Raw genomic sequence first — 20325 nt, 5'->3', positions numbered from 1 at the left:
TTATGGTAGTGAGTCAATTCATTTGGGCCCACTGTTAATGCATGTGATTTATCCACACCTTCTATTCATTTTTTCTGCTAATTTTAGTGGTTGATCCCAAAATTTAAGTAAATCCAAAGCTCAAATGGACCATACCATGGGAAACAGTGTGGAATAATGATTTCCACCATTGAAACCTTGTTAGGGCCCACGATTATGTTTATTTGTCATCCAACCTGTTCATAAGGTTGAACGGACCTCGATGAAGCAAAAACACGAATATCAATTTGAGGAAAAGCTTTTGTGGCCTCCACGAATTTTTCAATGGTAGAGGTTCAATCACATTGTTTCCTGTGATGTGATCCACTTGAGCGTTTTATATTCTTTCGTTTTGTGGTAAAGCCATAAAATTATGTATTAAAATGGATGAACAAAGTGGATAAAATAAATAAATAAATAATGGTGGACCCCACAGTGTTTACTCAGTGCACTAAGGTTATTGAATAACTCAGTAAGCAATCCGGTTCCGGTACTGGTGTACCTCACACCAGCTATCTATCTGGCGCATTGACGTCAACAAGTTCTTTGGATCTGATCACGAGGTATGTGTTATATCCAAACCATCCATCTATTTGGCGTGCTCGTCTTAAGGCTTGAGACGAAAAATAAGATAAATCTAGCTATCAAGTAGACCACACTGAAAAAAAAAAAAAAAAAAGCAGTGGGAGATTAAACGTCTACCATTGAAACCCGTTTTTGGGGTCACAGAAGTTTTGGATCAATATGAAATTTGTTTTTCCTCTTCATTCTGTCCTTTGTGATCTTATGGACAGATTAGATGGAAAATAAATGTTATGGCAGGCCCTATGAATTGTTTAACGGTGAAAATCATTATCTTTGCTGCTATTTGTGGTGTGGACCAGATGATCTTTGGATATGATTCATTTTTTGGATAATGCTCTAAAATAATCTATAAAAATAGATGAACGGTATACATATAATAAATACATCACTGTAGGCCCATGTAACTTTGATCTACTTTGAACCGTCCGTACAAGAGGAGCGTCAGTGCTCATCTTCGCATGACACATACGTACAACAGCTATATAGTTGGTGTGTGGTACACCAGCCAATCCACTTCCGCTTTGCGCACCTCCGTACAACCATGATACATGTGTTGTATCCATACCATCCATCCATTTGGAGAGATTATTTTAACACATGAGAAAAATAATAAGGCAGATATAAAGCTTAAGTGGATCCCACTGTAGAAAACAGTGGAGACAGTGACATCCACCGTTCAAAACTTCTTAAGGGGCCACAGAAGTTTCCAATCAAGCTTATATTTTTCTTTTCGCTTCATCTATCTCTATGTTAACTTGTGAATAGGCTGGATCTAAAAAACACATCATGGTGAGCCCTATAAATGTTTCAACTGAATAGGCTGGATCTAAAAAATACATCATGGTGGGCCCTATAAATGTTTCAACGATGGGTTGACTGATCCCACAGTTTTTTGTAGTGGGTCCACTTGAACTTTAAATTTATCTAATTATTCTTGTAAGTTTGCATTTGTATTATATAAACTCATTTTGATTACTATTTGAGTGATTTCTTACGACAACGTATGCCTTTTGGCCCCCATTAAATGGAAACTTATTATTTAATGCATTATTTTGTAAATTTTTCATTCCTGGATATGTAAATATGTGTATTTAGGCATGTCCTGAAGTTTTACTAAAAAATTCCACCATTTTCTCCATGTTTCCCCCCTTTTCCCTACATTTCCGATTATCAGTGATATTATCGGCGATAACGATATTATATCTTTATCTCCGGCCAGCGAAACTTGTAGCGATACCGACAACTCGAACACTGAACGTTTCAAAGAGTTCAATATTGGGGACTCTGTGATGGTCCGCATCAGGCTCCAGCGGTACCCTCCAAGGGCCGTTCGTAAGTTACAGGCGCGTAGCGCTCGGCCCTTCAAAATTATAAAGTGAAACGGTCTCAATGCGTATGAGGTAGATCTTCCACATTCCATGGGAATTAGTTCCACATTCAATGTGGAGGATCTAGTTGCTTTTCAGGGACCCACTGATACTTTGCCAGGCCCTTCGCCCACCCATCCTGATTCCCCAAATTTACCCTTTGATCCATGGCCTCTTCCTGACCTTTCATCCCAGCCTCTGTCTCCCATACCTAGCCTTCACACACCTAGAGAGGAAATAGAGGATATCCTGGACCATGAGATAATTTCTATGTCGGATGGCGGGTTTCAGAAGTACCTAGTTAAATGGAAGTCACGCCCAGCTTCAGACAGCACGTGACTCACTGAAGAAGAGCTTCAGAGACTTAATTCTGACATCCTAGAGCGGTTCAGGAGTTTTATTTCGCTAGTGGCGAAATCTTTGCAGCCGGGGAGAGTTGATGAAGACATCGTGCACACGCACACCCGCACGCCGCCTACACGCGCACGCACACCACCACCCCTACACACGTACGTACGCAGAAGGATGACCCCACCATCGATCTAGCTCAATGACGACGTCCAGGGAGGGCCTCCTAGCTAGAAGACAAGTTTTGGTTCAAAAAAGTGGGCCCGATAGTCAAGAAAAGCCCATCATGGGATCTCATGATCGTGGCCTACTCGTCGGATTGATTTCATATTTTAGGTTTTGCTTATTGCTATTATTTAGAATATCGTGAACACTTTAGATTTCTTTGTTTGGCTTTTATTTTAGTTTACTTCATCGCCAAGTAATAGGTTACGCACATGGTGCGAGTTTTTGGGGTTTAGGGTTTTCCATATAAATAGGTACCCCTTGTAGTTCTTTTCATTCATTCAAGTTTAATAAAAATTCCTAGTTTATTTTTATGCTCTCTTCATGAGTTGTAGAAGAATTCAAAAGTGGGTGTGAAGCCCTCCCTTCTTCGAAGGGCTAACTACCGTGATGCGAAGCCATATCTATCCCCATCCGCCCCTACCCTCTTCCATCTATATCTCTCATCTTCTATCATCATTATTGCTTTAAATTTCCCAACTTTTGCAGTTATTTATCCCCCTACAGCCAATTTCCAAAATCTGGACCCGTAGGAGGGCTGAAACTTCGGCGAAGCACTACGCCTCGACCTTACGTCGGATGGTCATCAAACTTGGAGGGCCGACTAAGGCGTAGATGTCACTTTAGGGAGGGGCTTCCATCACACGTGCAGCCAGCCCACCATGCACGTGCGTTAGCCCCGGGTCACTATCTGCATACAGGAGCTTTCTCCGAGTCAGGTTTTCCTCAGGTTTTCCTCTTTTCATTCATATTTCCTAAACCTTAGCCTTAGTTTGCATTAGCCCTAATTTATTTGCCCTTTTTTTTACCCTAGGGTTCCTTGAATTGAAATTGGGGAATCCCTTGGATTGGGGACTGATTTTTATGCATGTGTGGTTGATTTCTACTTCCCTTTGACATCGTTTGGTTTATAATTTTTATTGGTCCAGTCCTAGCCTGTGTCGGCCTGGACCCGCATAGATTCCCCTTTTTAATTGAATGATTTGGATTGTCATGTGGGATGTGGAATTTGTGTAACTATTTCTGAATTGGTATGATCTAAGCCTGAATTCTTGCATCTCATACTTAAATTTCATATCCTGCATCGAAGCCCCTGAAAATAGGGAAAATAACAAAAAAGACGAAAAAAGTAAAAAGTGCACTAAAGCCCCTGGAAACAAGGAAAAGAACAAAAAAAAAATTTGCTTAAAACTAAAAATACCCGCATGACAGGGTATGAAATCCGCCCCATGGGCCTGCGGTTAGGAGGCAGTCATGTTGCTCCTACACTCATAGCGCGTTAGAAAATGGGTCTGATGGACCCAGCATCCATCCACATCAAGTCCTCCACTCCGGTACTTTGTCGGCGACGCCTCCTCCTCTGGTACACTCTAAAGGGTGCACCACTGATGTTTGCATCAAACAAGCCCTTGGGCACCAAAAGCATGTGGAAATGAGGGATTGGGAGCAACAATAATTATAAGATTCCAAAGCAATGCTAGCACTCTAACAAGAAGATTTCTGCATGTATTAACATGCATTGGCATAGCTACTTATTGAACTTGATAGTTGGGCAGGCTATGTAAGCCTTCTTTTTAGTTCATACATACTTATCATCATTGCCTTAACCCAACCAATTTCAGTCAGCTACATGATTCCCGTTCCACCATTCCACTCTATCAAGGACCATATCCTCTTTAATACATTGATACTAATTAACATAATTCTAGGGGTGTACAAATGGGCTTAGGCATGCAAGCACCGAGCACAAGGCTTTGCTAGAATTTGTCTCACAAGCTAAAGACACAGACAAGATAAGCTTTTAAGTTGCATCTTGTTGATTTTGCTTGATGTTTATTGATTGGTCAAAATCCACGTCTGATGTCAAGGCATATAAGTACAGGCCAAGGATTGTTGGTCTGGCTTGACTTGTTTGAAGCCGTACATAGTTTTATAATTTACTTTTTAAGCATTGTCAATGCTACAAAAATTTCTAGATCGTACATATTTGTGAGACTTAAATAGATCATGTTGCTTTCTTTACTCCAAATAAGGACTTGCTTCACCTCTTGCGTTTCATGGCCCAGTTATAATCATCATGATGTTATAGATAAATTTGTGCCACCTCTATCAAGGAATTCATTTTCCCTTAATGCAAAGATCTTTAAAAAAAAAAAAAAAACAGTATGAAGAAGATCTTTGTTGGTCTCTGAATTTTGGAATGACTCAGTTGAAGCTACTTTATTCATCTAAATTTGGAAATGGTTGAGAATATAGGTTAGACTTATTAATGAATCCCTGCAGATGGTATTCCTTTCACTTCAAGATGGCCAAAATTTTGGTCTTTTATATGTTTTTAGTAGATGGATTACCATTGTGCTTTCACTTGACATGGTTAATTTGAACATGGTTGTGACTGGGCCCTTTAAATTTGGACATGAGATAATTTTTCTTTTCTAGCGGTTAAGGAACAAAATGTTGGCAGTTGACGAAAAACATGTTCATGGGATGTGTAGCTGAAATGAGAATGTTGAGATGGATGAGAGGCAAGATAAGGATAGAATTAGAAATGAATGCATTTGAGGGAGCTTAGAGTAGCACCAATAGGTAAAATGAGGGAAAGTAGACTTGGATGGTTTGGTCATGTGCAATGGAGACCAAGACTGCGCCAATTAGGAGTGAGTTGGTACTAGTGTTTACTGTATTGATAATATCAGCCGATATTATCGGTATCACAAGGCAGCGATATAATACCCCCATATGGTTGCCGTTTTTCCTAATATCGGTGATTGTATCACAGGATATTGCAATTTATTGCCAATATCGCGATACATATTAATATATCGGCACAACCCCTTCATAAATGTTCCAGGCACTGATGACAATACCATCGATTCATTTTGATACTGTGCGATACTGATGGCCCATTCCCAAAAAATTTGATAAAGCCAAAAAGTTATCCTTTTTTATATTTTCTTCCACTTCTAATCTCATCCAGATTTTGCGGAAATTGAGACCCATTTTCTGAATAAATCGGTAAAAAAACTAAAAACCGAAGGAACACCCTGATCCATAGCTCAAGTGGTAGACTGAGTGAAAGATACCTCGTTTCAACACTTGATGTCTTGGTATCAATCCCTAGTGGGGGTGGCTAACAGTGAAGTGTGAACTGACAATGGGTGTACTAACAAGCTAACCAAAAAAAAAAAAAAAAACTAAAAACCAAAGGAAACAAAAAACACCACATACTTGTAAAAACTCTTGCCTCTCTCTCTCTCTCTCTCTCTCTCTCTCTCTCTCTCTCATTTTAAATAAATGAGCCTAAAAAGGCTTTGCTATTGTCATCATTAGAAAGGAATTGTTTGATACTCAGGCAGCGTGTGATGCTTGATACACTGGCCAGAAATTGTATACGTGGCATATATATTAACTCATAATAAACTGGGGTCTCAATGCATGCCTTAGTCATAGACACACTGCGTTTCAACACTGAGATCATCGGTTCGAGTGCCGATGTGGGGTGTATGTGTATAAAAAAAGAAGCAAAAAACCCATAATAAACCGATTAAGTTGTGGAACCCACTATCACTGAGTCATTGTCCCAAAATAAGATTGTTTGACCAATCCAAAACCTGTGATTCATGATAGAGCTGGGCATCGGACCGATTCGGATCGGATTTGGTCCAACTCGGTATGGTCCGAAAGATGTCTGGACTGATCCGAATCCGACCCGATCCGCGACCGAGTCCAGAAGACCCTACTCGAACAGATCCGTTACATGCTTGGCCTAATCCGAACTGAGTCCGACTCGGTCAAGGAAACCAAGTCGGATCGGATTGGCTAAGGATCGAATTTTTCAACGGTGAAAATCATTATCCTCGCTACTATTTTCGGTGTGGTCCATTTGAGCTTTAAATATGATTCATTTTTTTTTCCAAATGTTTTAAAATTATCATAAAAAATGGATAAACGGTATGGATATATTAAATACATCATTGTGGGGCCCATGTAACATGGATCTCATTTGAGCCGTTCGTACAACTCGGAGCTCGAGAATACAACTGGCCGTATTGACGTGCACGGCACGCTACAGGGACGCGGATTTCCTGCGAAACATAAAGTTCGTGTGCTGGGATCGTAGGTGGGGCCCACCGTGATGTTTTTCAGGAATCCACTCTGTTCATCCGTTTTTTGAGATCATTTTAGAACATGAGACCAAAAGTGAGCAACATCCAAGACTTAAGTGGGCCGTATTAAAGGAAAAGGTGGTTAGGTAAATTCCTACCGTTGAAACCTCCCTGGGTTCGACGGTGATCTTTACATGACATCCATACCGTTAATAACGTCATTCCTACTGGGATGAACTGTAAAAACAAATATTAGCATGATTCAAAACGTCCGTGGCCCTACGAATATTTCAACTGTGGACGTTCAATTATCACTTTTTCGGCCCACTTGCGCATTGGATACGGTTCATTTTTAGCCTCATGTACTGAAATGAACTCACAAAACGTATGGACGGGGAGGATTTCGCACAAACATCGCAGTGGGTCCCACATGGGTTCCCAGCGCATGAACTTCCTTTCGTAGGAAATCCGCGTTCGTCTTGGCACGACACGTCATCGTACCTACAGCTAGCTATAGCTAGCTTGTGTGGTGGTACACGGAAACGGATGGGCTACTCCCCCTGCCACCAGCCAGGTGGCTGTGGTCAGTGCTCTGTGGGCCCCACCATGATGTATGTCTTACATCCATTCCGTTCATCCATTTTTACAAATCATTTTAGACTTGATCAACAAAATGAGAGGGATATAAATCTCAGGTGGACTACACCACATGAAAACAATTGTGATTGGATATCCACCATTAAAATCCTCCTAAGGCCCACTGTACTGTTTATTTGACATCCAATTTGTTGATTAGGTCATACAGGCTCAGATAAAGGTAAAAAACAAAAATCAGCTTGATCCAAAACTTTTATGGCCCCAAAAATGTTTTGAATGGTCGATACTCATTCAAAACTGTTTCCTCTAATGTAGTCCACTTGAGATTGAGATATACCTCATCTTTGGTCTCAGGCCTTAAAATGATCTTTAAAAATATATGGACGACATGGATGAAACAAATACATCATGGTGGGGCCCACAGAGCACCGACCACCAGCCATTGTCTGGTGTCAGGGGAGTTGCCAATCCGTTTCGTGGTACACCGGCGAATCCTCTTATTGTAGTGAGTAATCTCTATTGGGGCCCACCCTGAATGTATGTGATTTATCCACGCCGTCCATTCATTTTTCCATATCATTTTAGTAGTTGAACCTAAAATTGATGAATATCCAAAGCCTTAAAATGAGCTTGCCAAATAGATGGACAGTTTGGATATAAAACATACCTGCTACTCTCTTTCTCTTTCCCTCTTTCTCTCTTCCATACACAATATCATTTCTCAATATATTTCTCTCCAGCGGAGATATCCAAGCTCCAAAACCTTCTTCTTGTCTTCTTCTTCAACAGAAATAGAGAGACATGCAGAGAGAGAATCAAAGATATGGAGAGAGAGAGAGAGATAGAGAATACATTGGGCGGAATTTTTTGGCGCCGAACCTAAAGTATAGGCAGTAAAAGTTTTATATTATATTATACACACACACACACACACACACACACACACACACACACACACACACGGTCCGGATCGGGTCGGTCCGAATCAGATCCAATCGGATCGAGTCAGTTCGGAACAGGGCTTACCCGGATTCGACCCGAAAATAATTCAGATCTGAATTACGCTACCCGATCCTGACCAATCCTGACCATCGGTTCTATTCGAATCGGGTCGGATCGGGTCTGATCGGGCCGGATTCACCGGTTCGGGTATGAAATGCCCAGCTCTATTCATGGACACTTTCTTGTTGATACAAAACCATTGGATATTTTCATTGTTAACCATCCAATAAATGTCCACCATTTGATTGTCAGGTGATGAAATAAGCGTACCTTTTGGGTTATGGTACATCTAAACTACAAAAGATTAATCTGGACAGGTTAATACTTGTATGCCACTTTTGGAATTTTTAAGTAATTTCTAAATGGCCATGTATTGTCCATCACATTCTGATAGAGTATCAAAGTTGTTCTCATGAGTTATATGATATGCACTCTCACATTGTACACGTGGCATATATTAACTCAAATAAAACTGACTAGTTTGTGCAGCCCACTGTTGCCAAATCACAACCCAAAGATAAGATTGGTTGAATAATCCTAACCTCTAATTCATGCATACTTGCTTGTGGAAATAAGACCATTGGATATATTTCACTTTTACCCGTCCAATAAATGTCTCTAATCTGTTAATCAGAAAATAAAAAACGCTTAACTTTTGGTTAATGATACATCCACATTGGCTACTATAATTTGGATGGTTTCATTTGACTACTTGAATGCCACATCTGCAATTTCTATGTGCCTGCATATTATCCATCACACTCTGCTAGAGTATCAAAGTTTTTCTGTTTTCTCATTTAGAATAAACTGCCATGTTAGTTTAGCATTGTATAAAAATGGCGGTAACTCTTTGATCATATGTGTGGCATAGTTGTACGGCATTTTGGATCATCCAGATTCTTAGCCCACTTATCTAATTGTCAGATAAATAAATAAGCGTAAGTTTTTTGTTCACCATACATCTAAATTGGGACCTGTAATTTGGATGGTTTAATCTGAATTAGTTATAGGATATTTGAATGAGATGAACATATTTTCGATATAACCGCATCACTTTTGTGTTCTGTCAAATGGCGTACAGCTTATGACCCTATGCAAAGGAAATATATTATTCATTCTTGTTTCTTGTAATATTACGAGTTCCAAGTGTATAATGATGTCTTTTTTAGAATCCCCTGATTTTTCATTGAAAAATTCAACCAATTTCCTAATTCTTCCGAAAAACAATCATACATTATGCGATACATATTTCTCATGCGATAATTGATATGCTTCCGTATCCCAAGGGTGCAATACATCTGTCGATGCCAATAAGGAAAACATTGGTTGGTACAAGTTGAATGCTCTGAAAGGGCAAGGGGAAGGCCCAAAAGGATATGGATGAAGATAGTAAGAAAAGACTTGATGACCTATGTTTTGAGGTCTGGCCCTTGATATAGTGGAATGGCATAACAGGATTCGTGTAGCTGACCCCGATTAGTTGGGATAAGGCTCAGATGATGATGATGGTGATGATTTTTCTTTTGTAGTGGAGGTTACACGTGTTGGGTACTAATTTGCTTGCTCAGCGGGCTTGTCTAGCACTTCATGCTCTGGACATCAGCTACTGGGAAATTCCCTTTGTTGGTAGTGTGTCAATTGTGCTAAGGTGTCATGCGGGGCATGAGTCTATTAGCATGTAAGTCATGTTGAGTATCATGTATCAATGGTTCCCTGTTACATTGTGGAGCCAACTTCTCGACATGATCATTCATGTATCAGGGTGCCCATGCTCAGCGGTTTGCTTGGTGACTGACCTTCCAAGCCTCTATTTCTTTCGGGATGTGGATGCAATAGTTCAGCTGGGTGTCAATACCGGGCAGGACCGTGTTGGCATATGAGTGGTTTCGATGTGAGCCTCTTGCATGGCCGATTCCAAGAGCCTGGGTAAAAGAGGATCTTTGATGTCTGGTGGGCAGTGTATCATAATAGAACATTTAGCCAGTCTCACATTTAAAAGCAAACCCAAAATGATGGAAGAGAGGCTAAGATGACGATGATGACAGTGATGATATATTAACAATATAAGTTGGATAGGTGCCTGGATAATGTTCTCTAATATCAGTTTCTTGTTTATCACTGCTAACAGATTCGGCATCCTCAAGTCTCAAATATGCATGGTGGGAGACAGATTGGATACTGACATTTTATTCGGCCAAAATGGTGGCTGCAAGACCCTCCTTGTACTTTCAGGTAATTGAAGTATTAACCCACCCATCTCTCTTTCATCTCCTGACATTCATGAGAAAGGAACTCAAGGGGGTTTTTCTCCTTTGTAGGTGTCACTAGTCTCTCCATGCTTCAAAGTCCCAACAACTCCATACAACCAGATTTCTACACCAACAAGATTTCAGATTTCCTTTCCCTCAAAGCTGCTACTGTTTGAGCATTTCAAGCATTTTGCATTCTTGTTACGCCTAGGCTTATTTATATTATTTATAACAGCCATTCTCCTATTGTTTCAGCATGAAATGTATATACTGAGGCTGTGGAGATTCTCAACTTTGTTTTTAATGTAAATGCGAATGATACGTTCCTACGCTTTAAGCAGTGCCCATTTGTTAATGATAGTCCTATAATTATAAATGGCTTTGGACACATGCAATGTAGTACAGATGTATGCCATGTGACAAGTTTCATACCATCTCTTACCGAAGATTTGCAACGGATAGTCCTGTTTTTCTTTTTCTTTTTAAAGATAAATTTCATTAACTTCAATTGGAAAAGAAAAAAATAATCAAAGTTTATAATCTGTGATATTTGCTAGCCCAACATGCACCCCTCCACAAACAGCTTTATAGACAGTACACATCAGTTTGTGCGACATCTGAGTGGGGTATAAGTGGCCGTCACTATGAAGATGAATGTACACAAATCAGGGCAATCCACTCATCAGGTGGGACACAAGCATGTGTTGGCATTTTTTCATAAGTGTCCATTCTTTCGTACAGGGTGACCCGCCTAATGAGTGAACCATCCCATTTTTCAGTGTACACAGCATGGCCCACCTTATAGACTGCTCAGATTTTCTATGCACTTATCAGTATGGAAGGTGTGCTCTGTGTAAAGGTGCATGTGCTGCCAGCAAATATGATTATTTGTATGTGAGGTTTGCTGGGAGCACCAACCTTTTAGAGCCCGCTCCGCTATAAATGCAAAAAAGCCTGCTGATTAAAAATCCTCACCATCCACATATAGGCGTTGAAATATGGACTTGTATTTTATAGCTCAACATTATGGACTGTTAAGGATCTCCAATCAGTGAGATTTCTCTCATTTGTCCCATCTACGTGGAACCCTTTAGATGAACAGCCAGGATTGCAGTGGTCTCCCTCCCTAGTATTTCTCTTAGATATTCCAAAATGTAATCCTAGTTGCAATTCACTCCTAAAAGTTGACAGTTTATCAGCCTCGTAATCTTGCTTCGCAGCATTTGTCTATCCCCATCAACACCAAAGAAAGCAGATGGTGAATTTTCTGGAAAAAAAAAAAAAAAACTTTGTTTGAAAAGCATCAATGAGGCATTCTCTGCAAGCCATCTTCTCTCTCTCTCTCTCTCTCTCTCTCTCTCTCTCTCTCTCTCTCTCTCTTTTTACTTCTCTTCCACCCATCTGATGGCAAAGTGCCCCCTCGATCCAAAATGTCAATCATTGAAGTCAAACTGATATGAAATATTTATTTATTTTGGGTACCAAACAGGTAGAAAATTCAATGACAGATACAACAGCTTTAAACTACCGCAAAACATCAAGTCATCTAAATTCATTGAAGTATGGTGAAACATCAGTCATCTAAATTCATTGAAGTGTGGTGAAACCGACTCATATTTAAGATTTGCATTAATAAGAAATACTTTGATACTCTAGCAGAGTCTGATGGATAATATCCAGCTTCAAACTACCGCAAACCATCAGCTATTACACACGTTGCCACATATGGCAACATGACAAACGTGTGAAATATCCAAGCCATCCATCAGTTGGACTTCTCCATGTAGATCTTACTGCTCAAAGATAAAGGTGGTACATTCAGTAGCTGTGCCATGATATTAGAAATAAGTTGATGGGTTAGAACGGCCCACCCGACTTCATTGGTAGATATCTTCTATCCTAGAAATATGTCATTCTTATGGCCTGGATCGTTCCACCTGACTTCATTTGCAGATATCTTGAGTGTAGACTATTTAAAAGCGATTTAAATGGTTGTCGGTAGGGTTTTATTTTTAAGAAAGGTTGTGAAAATTGCTGTTGGATCTATTGCAATACAGTAAACATAACAAAGATCCGGGCCATTCATCAGGTAGGATGGACTGTTAACATACCATGGATAAAAAATAATAATGAATGTCTGCTGATCAGGTGGGTCAAACTTGCACGAGAAATATGGGCGGTTAAAAAAGAAGTCGGTCCAATTCAACATACACGTGGCTCATTTGATGAGTTAAATTTGTTGTGTGTCATGTTCATAGTGCAGATTACCTAATGGATGGCCCAGATCTCCTTAGATGCGTGCCACCTGGTGTGGAATTGGGCCAGAATGCAAGGTGCCATGCGAGCGTGGATTAAAGAAAATCCTTTCAGAAATGCCAGACAGACAGGAACCACGGACGTGTATTGCGTAGTGAATCCAACATCCCGTAGCTATTTGGTGTAAGGATTCTATGGGGCCCACCGTGAATTATGTGTTTTATCCATGCCGTCCATCCGTTTTTACAGATCATTTCACAGTTTGAAATCAAAATTTAAGAATATCCAAGCTTAATTGGACCACACCAGAGGAAACAGGGGGGAGTGAACAACCACAGTTGAAAACTTCTTTGGGGACACAGAAGTTTTGGATGAAACTGATATCTGTGTTTTCCCTCCATACAACAGGTCTTTGTTATGGCAAATAAATATCACTATAACCGTCGGCCGTATGAAAGTTTCAATGGACTACGTCATTATCCCCACTCTCTCCTGTGGTCTAGTCGACTTTAATTATGAATATACTTCAATTTTCGGTTCGTGCCCCTCAAGTGAGCTGGCGAAACGTATGGACGGCGTGGATCGGTAGGGCCCACAGGTTGGTGTTGGGTTCACCACGCAATCCGCGTCCGACGAGGGGTTGGATTGATATGATCGTCCCATCTGCTCTGCCATTTTGACCGGCTCCTCCGTCCCATCTCCTTTACGTTGAAAGCAGCACTGATTTCGACACATCCAGGCAAGGTACCCACGACTAGTGGTACGGTACGTTTTTCCCGGACGTGGTTTGTCTAGTGACGCTGCCACTAGCCAGGTGGCTAATGATCGGTGCTCCGTGGGCTCTAATATAATTTATGCTTTTATTTATTTATTTATTTATCAACATCGTTCATCCATTATCCGGATCATTTTAGGGCTTAAATGTCCACCATTAAGAACCTCTCAGGGCCCACGGTAAATTAATTTGTAATGTTTATTTGATGTCTAAGCTGTTGATTAGATAATAGAAATATAGATGAAGAGAAAAAACAAACATAAGCTTGATTCAAACTTTTGAAGTTTTATGTGATGTGATCCACTTAAGATTTAGATCTACTTTATTTTTAAGCTCATAACATGAAATGATCTAGAAAATGAATAGATAGTGTGATGAAACATACACATCATTACTGGGCCATCACTACCCATCAGCTACTGGCAGGATCACTGGCCCGCCTTGATTTATGTAGTTTATCCACTTTGATTGTCCATTTTACCGGATAATTTTAAGGCCTGATTCTAAAAATTAATTATATCCAAATCTCAAATGGGCCACACTATAGATAACTGTGTTAAATAATAGACTACAATTGAAAAATTCTTGAGGACCCTAGAAACTTTGGATCAAACTATGTATTCTCTTCATCCATGTGCGTGTGATATTATGAAGAGGTTGGATGACAAATAAACATTACCATGGACCCTATGAAGGTGTAGACAATAGAAATCATTATTCGTTCTTGTGGTGTTGTCAAGAAACAGTGGGAATAAACTAAAATGACTTAGAAAGAATGACGACGTGGATAAGTAACGTACATTCACAGTACGCCCAAAAAAGTATACTCAGTACGATTAAAAGGGTACTGAGTAACTCTCTTGGCTCTTATGGTAGAGAGTAAACTCTATTGGGCCCACCGTGATTGTATTTGGTCTATCCACGCCGTCCATCCATTTTTTCTTCTTATTTTAGAGGTTGAGACAAAAATTTAAACATACCCAAAGATCAAGTGGACCATACACAAAAAAAGTTGGAATAATGATTTCCACCGTTGAAACCTTTATAGGGCCCACAGTGATGTTTATTTCTCATCCAACCTGTTCATAAGATCAAACAAACATGGATGAACTGAAAACACAAATACAAGCTTGATCCAAAGCTTCTGTGGCCCCCAAGAAATTTTCAACAGTAGATGCTCAATTCACACTGTTTCATGTGGTGTGGTCCAACTGAGGTTTGGATATACTTTATTTGTGGGCTCAATCTCTAAAATTATCCGGTAAAATGGATGGACGGAGTGGATAAAATACATAAATCACGGTGGACCCCAAAAAGTTTACTTAGTTTACTCAGTACGAAATCCGCTCCTTTGTGTACATATACATGAAAAGTGAAAACGATACGTTCCACCCTCAAGATAACTTAGATAAAGGGCGCGGATTAGGTGGGGCAGTGGCATTTTATGGCCGGGAAATGGGTAGTAAGCCCATCCCCATTAGGACCTAGCTAGAGAGGACGGTCCTATCAGGTATTTGTGGGGCCCCCAGTGATGTATATGCTTTATGCACGCAGTCCATTAATTCTGACAGATCATTTTAGGGCACGAGCCCAAAAAGAAAGCAGATTCAAGGCTCAAGTGGACCACACCACAGGAAATAGTAGGGAATGAATTCTTGTCGTTGAAAACTTTCTGAGCGTACACCATGATGTTTATTTGTTTATTTGCCATCCTAATAGACCGGGGTGAAGAGAAAATATAAATATCAGCTTCATCCATGACACCCTCCCCCACCCAAAGAAGTTTTTAACGATAAGTTTTCAATCCCCACTAGTTACTGTGGTGTGGTCCACTTGAGCCTTCAATCTACCTCGTTTCTTAGGCCATAATCTAAAATGATCCGTAAAAATGGATGGATGGCATGGATAAAACATACACATCACAATGGCCTCACAGTGCCCCTTATAAATCCGTCGGTCTCTAGCTGGGTATTGGTAGCGTAGTACCCAATCCGCGCAGGCTGAATGGCATGTAAACATTACACGTGGCAGTCACTAGCGTTTAATAGTGGGGTTCAATCACTCCTATTATAACAGATTAGCTGTTAGCTTAACTGTTTGGGCTTACCTTAAAGTATTTTTTTGTATATCATATCATCTGTTTGGGCTTACCTTGAAGTATTTTTTGTATATCATATTATTTATCTGTTTTTCCTTTTCATTTTAATGGTAGTTTGGCATCACAAATTTGGAGGGATTGAGGAGATTTAAATCCCTTTACATGTTTGGCACAAAAAAATAACAAAGGGATTTCAAATTCAGATAATTTCAAATCCACTCAAAGAGGGGGTTTGAAATTCAAGATAAGAACTTGGATTACTTCTAAAATCCTTGGGAGGGGTGCATAAGTAACATGCTTTTCACTAGGCTACTAATATATATGATATCTAAAAATAATTAGATTATCAACTACATCACTATAATTACTTTAATAGGATAATATGGATCGTCGAAACATTATTGATGTAAATCAACGGTTAAAAATCATTGGCTAGTCACTCGGATGCGATCGAAACATTATCGATGTAAATCAATGGTTAAAAATCATTGGTTAGTCACTCGGATGTGATCCTTTGCTTGTAGCTCATCCGAGACTTGGAATTTCATCATTTTTGTTGATGCAGATATCTGGGCAACCTTCCTTGGACCTTCAAGTACATGCACAATGAATGGACAAAGGAGACCCTGGCTATCTCAAGGGACCCTCCGATGCCTAATTCAATTAAGGAATCTGAGTCTGATCGTAAATGGGTTTTAGGCTTGAGATTGTGCGTACCTTTCACAATTAGGGTTGCTTCCATTTATATGTGAGGAGCGGGTGGTGTCGTAGATTGCGATCTTCCCGTTTAGTATGAGCGTAATATAGAAAGATTCGGGATCCCGGACATGTCGCAGATATCATCCGAGATCTTCGGCTGAGATCTCAAACTAATCTTTTTAATATTATTCGAGTAGTTGGAATTAGAAGTAATATGCGGTCGAATGCTAAGGCCAAGTAGAAGGTTCAAGGTGGACCGAGCAGCCATCCCGTGGAATAGTGTACCGACCTACCCTTCCTCCCGAGCCGTGGTTGGTCTTTCCCTTAACATTGGGCAGATTGCCATCTTGCCGGGCTGAGGTCATGTCCGAGGCCAAGCAGGACGTGTTCCTTCCTTTGGTCTTTCTTCATCTTGTTCTTCGGTGTTAGGGTTCTTCCGAAAGCCTCACGAGCAGGGCATGGTTGACCTCATGCCTTGGGAGTTGTACCATTCTTGTGGGGCTCTGCACTATCTAGAGGCAAGTGTTACTTTGATCATTTAGAGTCGTCTTGGTCCTCAGTGGCACTGGTCGGCTGTGTGACTCATCACAGGCATCCGAGCTAACCTTGCATTTCTGCCCAACTCATTTAAACCCATAACAAAAGCCTACTACTTTTGAGCTAACTGAGATGAGCTCAGCAAGTAAGTTGGTGTGATGAGGTTGGACATGGAGAAGGTTGAGTCAGTTCATCATTAATGTGGAGATAGGCTGTGGGCACAGAGATCGAGGGAGATATGCAATCATGGTACGACGCATTTGACGAGTCGTGTGCTAGCAGATCGCCTTTTTGCTCTCCAGCTTATGGGGTGTGAACACATGGTGATGACTGGGGAGCCGCATCGTTGGGCGAGTAGGGGACTTCCGCGTGTCTGCGTGCGCGTGCTGAGGAGGTTCTTCAACTTCCGCATTTAATGTGGGCAATCATTGCTTATGATCCTACTTCCTATGAAAAGGGAGAAGGCTCCAGCGTTCGAAGTCATTTGCTCTTGCCGCCCTCTCACGCTCCCAGTCTTGGCGATTTCCGGTAAGTCGGAAATAATCTTCTCTGGTGCTTTTAGCTTCTTCTTTCCCTCCGTTATCTTTTTTCTCAACTTGGAATGTCTGATATTTTGGATCAAGGGCCCAAGATCTATGCATTTCGGGGACACTCGGACCTAGAGAGTGTAGATTCTAGGTTGAAGGCTTCATTCGATCCTCCGTCTCCAGTACCTTTAGGCCACAGTCAGGCAATGGAGCCTGTTTCCTGAGAGAGAGAGAGAGGCTGCTCAGGCCTCCGATGAGCAGTAAATTGATGTCGCCGGTTCTGCTAGGTCGATATTGAGAGAGGCCAATCTGGCTGGAATCAGGTCTGAGTTCCAGATCCCAGACTCAGTGTAACACCTCAAACTTTTCAATACCCGAGTATTGAAAGTTCTCGAGTGTTACCATAAAACTTAACTTAGTATGTACATATGTATGATACCAATCTAGCTATCCTAACCTTACATCTATTCTCCAACATGAATCTGACCGTTAGGAATAATCTTCACCCATAGATCAAGCCACCCGACCGTCAATTTCAAGACAGGACCATCCATTATTTGGTTTGATATATGTACAGTCTCTTAGTTAATTGGGTGAATAACTCTTTATTCATAATGATTTAGATATAAGTTCTTTTGTAAGAATTTCTTTAAAACGTGCCTATAACCATGTAAAACCATTAGATTTCTCAAAACTCTTAGATCATCAATAATTACAAAATTGCCATTAACCTAGACCATTGAATTCTAGATCACATAGTTCTCAAGATCCGTTTGAGGTGAAATTTCATACCATTCCTTTGTATCATAAATTAACCATACATGTCGAATTTAAGCCATTATATCATTGTAAAAGTGTCCCAATTGACAAATCAGTTCCTTAATCGTTGATTTTGGTGTCCATCGACTGAGAAAAGCTCATAGGTAGTCGTAGTAGGATATTTCTATTCATATGAACGACTTGAATTACCCATCATATATACAAGTGTGAAATAGGAAGACCCCACTTTGGTAGCATTTTCCTTGGCGGGAAGTTATCCTTACAAGGCTTATCAACTCTATATAAATCTGGATCTTCCAATCTAACCAGTTCCTGCCGTCCATCGCAAATTAAATTTGGACTACACTTTGGCTTCATATGACTATAACATTATGCAAAATTTAGATCCCGATTGATGATCCTACACCGTTGAACGTTAAAGCCAATTCCTTCCTTTTGGCACAAAGGGTGAAATTTCAAATGTAGGCTTCTCCCACCATCGATCAACCACCAAATTTTGTCCAACTATTCACCTATCTTGACTATACATTTCTCACTAAATTGGGCCCCGATCATAGAATATCGACTGTTAATTAAGAACAAGTCCGTTTTGGCACCCACTAGGAGTACTTTCAAGATAAATCTTCGATCAACTCCATCTTTTGGCATATGGCCTAATGTGACCCTACGAAACTGAGGAAGGGAGTGAATTTTCTGAGAAATCACCACAGTGGAACTCACCTGTCCCTCCTAACCGAGTTGAAAGTTTTCAAAACTTTTGCACGCTGTTACAGCGTCCGGAGAAGCCATGTGCGAGAGAAATTCTTCCATTGTAAATCCTCCACCTTATATCTTATAAAAATCTAGACCGTCCAAACTCCACTCCAGGAGTTCCTAACTAACCTGGAAATCCAGAGGGGATAGGAAGTTGCACACATCGGCATCGCCGAGTCTCGCAAACTCAGGTTGCAATAGCTGAGCAAAAAACACCACACGAAAGTTGGTGGAACCCATCGAAGAAAATGATTTGGACCTTCGATCTTAGCCTCTCCCAAGCTCCACTCGGTCCATCCGATCCATCTGGAAGAGGCAGTAAGGAGGAGCACAGGCTAGAGAATGATTTGTCATTAAAATAGGGATCATCTTCCCCATTACACAATGATCCTTCAAGAATCCAATCCATTCATCTAATGGCCCACTTAAATAGGAAATATTCTCTTAAATGTTAGAAGAAATAAGATAGAATTTAGGGTCATAGATATTAATCAATACCTAAGCCAAGCAACGAAGCTTCTGTACGTAAGCAAACCAGTGCAAGGTGCTGTTACATTGGACTGGGACACACCCTTCCATAAGATTGCATCCAGAAGCTTATAAACAGGTAAGCACATAGGAGGGAGAAAGTCATCTAGGAGCTGCCTTCCAATGTTGAGAGAATCGGAGGGAGAAAGAGAGAGAGAGAGAGAGAGAGAGAGAGAGAGAGAGAACAACTATTGTGGATGAAGAACTCACAGCAAGCTCAACCGACGACTCACTGAGTCACGAGTAATGTCTAGATCCTATGTGTCAACCTCCTCAAAGGAAGTAGAGAGAAGAAAGGGGTGAAGAAAAAGGAAAGAAAAAGAAGTAGGAATCGTGAGAAGAGGAGGAAATCCGAACGGTTGACAAACTGAGTTGTGACTCATTGAGTCCATCAGACGAGTCAGGAATAAGTTGGGTGATTTAGTCCAGTCATCTTGCAAGTAAGGCACGAATTTTCTTATTCTATTCTACTATGTTTTTTTTTATATATAAAGAATTCTCATTAAACTTTGAATTTTAGAGTAAGTATGTTGATTTATTAACGAGTTGAATTGAATCGACTCAAGGACGAAAAGGGTGCTAGATCACAAATATGTGTATTTAAAGGATCAGTTAATCTCTACAATCCACTCTGAAGAAAAATCCTCAAGTAAAGAGAAACTACTCCAAATCTAACCCTAAATTCTCTCTCCATATTAAACCAGAATGCAAGGATTGGTCCTAACCATGTCACCCGTATGATACGATGGCCTAATCAGAAGAATAATGTTAATGGTGCTAGAGTTAGAGCATGACGACGCAAATTTAGTAACGCTACAGTGTGATCAAGTTTAAAAGGTGAGGGTTTTTTCTTTAAATTTTATAATTTAATTTAT

The 20325-nt window shown here is 40.4% G+C and overlaps 1 protein-coding gene across 1 annotated transcript in view; it reads left to right on the top strand.

Annotated features, from left to right (window-relative positions):
• LOC131240069 (phosphoglycolate phosphatase 1A, chloroplastic-like) overlaps nt 1–10883 on the top strand; it is a 63222-nt gene extending 52339 nt beyond the window's left edge. Inside the window, exons 10-11 of the mRNA XM_058238090.1 lie at nt 10377–10480; nt 10567–10883. Coding sequence (XP_058094073.1) covers nt 10377–10480; nt 10567–10673 — 211 coding nt within the window. The 3' untranslated portion in view covers nt 10674–10883. The remainder of the gene's footprint in view (nt 1–10376; nt 10481–10566) is intronic.
• The last annotated feature ends 9442 nt before the right edge of the window (nt 10884–20325 follow it).

Source organism: Magnolia sinica, chromosome 3 (assembly GCF_029962835.1).
Source record: "Magnolia sinica isolate HGM2019 chromosome 3, MsV1, whole genome shotgun sequence".
Classification (NCBI taxonomy): Eukaryota; Viridiplantae; Streptophyta; class Magnoliopsida; order Magnoliales; family Magnoliaceae; genus Magnolia; species Magnolia sinica.
This window is presented reverse-complemented; position numbering and strand designations above follow the sequence as displayed.